This window comes from Agrilus planipennis, unplaced genomic scaffold (assembly GCF_000699045.2).
Source record: "Agrilus planipennis isolate EAB-ADULT unplaced genomic scaffold, Apla_2.0 scaffold67, whole genome shotgun sequence".
Classification (NCBI taxonomy): domain Eukaryota; kingdom Metazoa; phylum Arthropoda; class Insecta; order Coleoptera; family Buprestidae; genus Agrilus; species Agrilus planipennis.
In genome coordinates, this window is record NW_020438908.1 from 1112537 (window position 1) to 1117471 (window position 4935).

At 33.4% G+C, this 4935-nt stretch overlaps 1 protein-coding gene across 1 annotated transcript in view; it reads left to right on the plus strand.

Annotated features, from left to right (window-relative positions):
• The window catches only part of LOC108733621 (protein bicaudal C homolog 1), a 58057-nt gene extending 53122 nt beyond the window's left edge, over positions 1-4935 (plus strand). The window contains exons 12-15 of the mRNA XM_025973440.1: positions 148-311; positions 1824-2071; positions 4545-4851; positions 4931-4935. Of these exons, the coding sequence (XP_025829225.1) occupies positions 148-311; positions 1824-2071; positions 4545-4851; positions 4931-4935 (724 nt within the window). The remainder of the gene's footprint in view (positions 1-147; positions 312-1823; positions 2072-4544; positions 4852-4930) is intronic.

The window sequence follows — 4935 nt, forward strand, 5'->3', positions numbered from 1 at the left end:
TATCCCACATCTCAGATATTATAACAAAATTCAAAAACGACTAATTCTTGAGGAAGCTATGATCTTTTTAAAACATGTTAAATTGTGTAATTAGAAATTTCCTTTTCATCTTTACCATAAAATAAAAAATCAATCCTTACATTTAAGGTACTTGTCGGCGAATTCCTGCTCTACTGATCCAAACAAGGACAATACAGCCCATTCCTCAATATCAAGCTCAGGTTCAGTGGCGAGCCCAATTGCAAGTCCGAAAAATGTATCTCCGTGCTACAAACAAAGAAACTCCAATGACTCACCTTTAGAGCGAACTGGTATTTATTATTTAAACTTTAAACTAAAATGCTTGACAAATTAATTCTCTCGACCCTAAATCTAATTTCTCCGCAAGAAAATCTCCTGAGGACACTAAGGGGGCGTCAAAAACGTCGATATAAACTGGAAAAATAAAACACTTAACTGTCGATATTATTATCTTTATCAGAAACAGGATATATTTAAAATATTTTCACCTAAGATACATATAAATTCGTTTTTTATTAAAAGAAATGCTCATTACAAGTGGAAACCACAATGACCTCCTACTAGTTTTTACTTTTACTCCATAGGAAATCTGGAAATTACACAACAAGAACAAACTCCAATATGCAAATATTTTCCCAAATAAGAAGGCGCTACTATTCCATAGGTAACGAATTATTATGGTTGTTATGACCCACCATTGAAATTTCTAGGCCAAAAGCTTTTCCAATTATGGCTAACAATTAAGTAATCCAAGGAAGTCCATATATATAAAAATCTGGTATCACAAGTTTTGCCCGGTATAAACTCCGAAACTACTTAACCAATCTTTATGAAATTTGGCTAACTGTCTGTAATTTGTGAAAAGTGAACTCTAATCGGATTAGAATATAGCCCGACCAAAATTTCTATCACTATTTTTCCCGGAGTATGGAAGATTTTAAGTAAATTGTACAGTCAAAACCAAAAAGGTAACTTCAGCTTTCTAAGTTTTCAACTATACTATATGTCGCCTCCTAACGTGTGGGGAAACCATCAAATCTATTTGTATTAGCAAAAGACTAACTGAAATTATTGTGTATCGATCAGCACTTAAATAGTTTATTGAAATTTTAGCGTAACGTTCTATTCTCATTCCCGTGGATTTTGAGTCTTTAGATCTTAGATATTGATTTTGTCACTTTCCATGCACATTTGTATTTATACATACATCACGTCGGTAACTATGAAATACTAGAGCCTTCTTATTTGGAAAAATATTTAGACCAATTTTGTCAAGTGTTCTATTTGTGCTCGTTCTTCCTATGTCGTATTCATGATAATCGAGTCATCATGGTGGATTATTCCATCACAGTGGATATAAGGATAAAGGGATGTCAAAATTCTGATTGAATAATACGATTTAACTCAATTCCAGAAGATATATTTTTCGTCGAATAACATTTTTTTAGGGCAATGATTTAGTTATGATTACAATTTTAATTACTGCTATTATTGTTTATGTAGTTAGTATTATTCTATATGAATAGGTGTCGCTACCTTAGAAACCAAATTACCCGCGTTTTCTCTGTAGAAACTTTTCATAAACTTTATAATAAACAGGAGATTAGTTTTATTAGCAAGCAACAATAGAAAGAGACATTTTATTTTAAAATGCATTCGGAGAAAACATATTTTACAATTCCTATTTCAAATGCATTTTTGAGAACATTTCATCGGTTCTCCTCCTTTCTTCAAATTTGTCGTAACAACCATTTTTTACAATTGTGGTAATTGTTTATTAATTAATTCTGAATTCAATTTAGAATTGTCATCCGTACTATCAGAAATGAACATGTCAGGAAGTTACCATGGACCTACAGTTAACAAAAGACAGGATACTACTTTTCCGCAATATCCACTACATGACTATGAACAGAGACGATTGGCTGGTTTTAGAGCTATGCAGTCTCGTTCGACAGGGTACAGAGTACCAACTAGTACGTGGTCTGGATATGGTATAAGTCATACTAGCCCTGGTGTCATACAAACTGACACAAGTGCCAGCCAAGAGGTAAGATAGTTGATAATCTATTTTTAGAAATTAATTTTAAATTCTTCTAATTTATACTAATATATTTGAGCTATTACTGAGATATTTGTTGCTAATTAGCTTCGGTTACTTGCTAGCTATTCGTCCTTTCATCTGTACAGATCACTTGATGTTTCGAGAGTTATCTCGTTTTCCTCTTCCGACACTCAGAAACAGAAGCTAATTGCACTTTCTGGTTATTTTCAAAACTACATTCAGTATTAGGGAATTCTTAGGCACATTAAATATAATTTCTACTCACCACAACTAAACATCCCTATATAGGGTGTTTCTGAAATAAGTACCAAGCTAATGCTGTAGGCTTGCATGTGTGTAGTCAGTCGAAGTCATTGACGGTAGGTCAGTGTGTTAATGTTATGGGTCAGTACATAATAATGTATATTATTGCATTGACCAGTGTGTGAGTTTCAAGATCAGGGGTTGGCAAGTAATTTTAGCTAGGATCGGATGTTTTTAAACATTTTTATCAAAGTCCACAGAAAACATACTTACCTTTTTCTAAGAAAATGATAAGGGTGGTGATCAAAGCTAAAACGTTGTTGAAAAATACGTCTTAAATAATTTATTTGAGTAATTTACTTTCCAAAAATTTTGACGGTCTAGTTTTCAACCTTTCGCTGTTCGGACCTGGACCGCTGTGGGCCAGTTGCCGACCCTTGTTCTTGACCTTTTGCCACACTGCTCAACTCACCATGCGATTGCCTCTTACATTTAGTTAACACCCTATAAAGCTTGCTATTTTGTTGCTACAGAAACACCACGTATACAAACACAGATTGACAATACAAGTTGAACGAATGCTGAACAAAAGCATTGATTAAGTCCCCGAATATGATCTATGAAATCCTTAAGAGTGTAAAAGAAAGATTATCACACTTACACATCTCAGGGATGGCGAACCAATGGCACGCGTGCCATTAGTGGCACGCAACACAATATTTTGGGCACAACACTAATATCAATCACAAATTTCATTATGCACTACGAAAAAAAGTCTGAAGTAGATATTATATGATGAGCAACCCCGAGTGAAGCTTCAAGGCATAAAGATGTCATTTGTGGTTTTAAGGCTAAACTGTCAGTTTTCAGGAATGACATCATCACAAGAATCTACAAGTAATTTTCAAATTTGAAAAAATACAAGAATTTAGAAATACATGAGAAACCAGACGTAGACCAAGTTACTGAAGAATTTGTTTCTATGATTAATTCTTTAATCAAGGAATTTTCAGCGAGATTTTCTCAGTTCAGAGAATTATCGGAAATACTCAAGTTTATTATGTACCCTGATGTGACGTCATTTGATAAACTGAATTTGTCCCAATTCAATGGGTAGCAAATTGAAGAATTTGAAATGCAGCTGATTGATTGCCAGGCTAGTTCAATATGGATTCAAAAATTTGTTGAAACAAGTCAAGAGTTAGAAATAATTGAAACTGAAAGAAAATGAAGAAAATGTTACCAACATTTTGAAAACATGGAGTGCGTTACCAAACACATGTAATTACTTGAAGAAGCTGGCTTATGCTATTTTAACAATGTTTTCATCAACCTATGCCTCCGCGTCATTATTTTCAGAGATGAATAACATTAAAAACTCGGATAGAAACCGTTTGACAGATGACTCCAGTTCAGTATGCATTCTGCTAAAAGTAACATCTTACAACCCTAACATACAGTATGTTATTTGTCATCTAATCTGCAACAACAGAAGTCACACTAATTTTACTTTAAATTACATTTATANAATAAAATCAATTTATTGAGAAATTCGCAATTAAAATTAATAGTTATAATCAGCTTTAGGCAAGGGTTTAAAACATTTAGTGATTTTTTTCTTGTTTTGAATTTTGAAATTAGTCCACTCGGTTACATCTTTTACAAAAGTCGCCTCGGCACAAGCCAACAATACTCAAAAGATGCCGATACGTTGAAAAATAACACCGAATCCTTTTCTGTTTACCGATTTCATCTGCGAATAATGAAATTTTTAGCCGCAAATACAGGAACTGGGTTGCAATTTTTTCACCCGCGAATAAGGAAACCGTGAATAAGGAACTTTTACTGTAGCTGAAAAAACCGACTGATTAACAGTAATAAAACCACAAAATTAGTCGATTTTGATGATTCTCAACGTTACTAGTTTTGGATTGTTTTTTATAATTTACTACAAGTAACAGTTCTGTTTAATTTGGCATTTATGGCGCAATTAAATCACCTATGCTAAAAATGTAGTTCACTTGAATAGTATTTCTAAAGAGTTTACAAATTCATTTCACATACAACCAGTTTCATAGTTTATATATTTTTGCATTTTGTAAAGTTCTAAAATAGCACACCCATTTACATCATTTGAATATTATGGGCCTCTAAAGAATTAGATTTGTACGATACTATGTTTGTTACGTGCTAGAATCTCGTCCTTATTTTCCAGAAGGAAAATATTTGGAAATCACCTTCAGCTCAAATTGATCAGCCCCAACCATGTGCTTCTTCAGGTTTAATGAACATTAGCAACATCACGGAAAATACCCCTACAAATGTAGTAAATCGAATCACCAATTCTAAATGGCGAGACTTGCCATCTTTGTTAGCATCACTGGGCTTGGAAAAGTATATAGGAATTTTTGAATCTCATGAAGTTGACTTAGCAACTTTCTCTTCCTTAACAGACGAAGATTTGGTAGGGATAGGAGTACATGCGTTTGGAGCACGCAGAAAAATGTTGTTAGCCATCTCAGGTAAGAAATTTTATTATCATTCTGTATTGTTTGTAAACTTCTTTATATACTAGTTCAATTTTCCCTTTTTGTTTTCAAGACTAG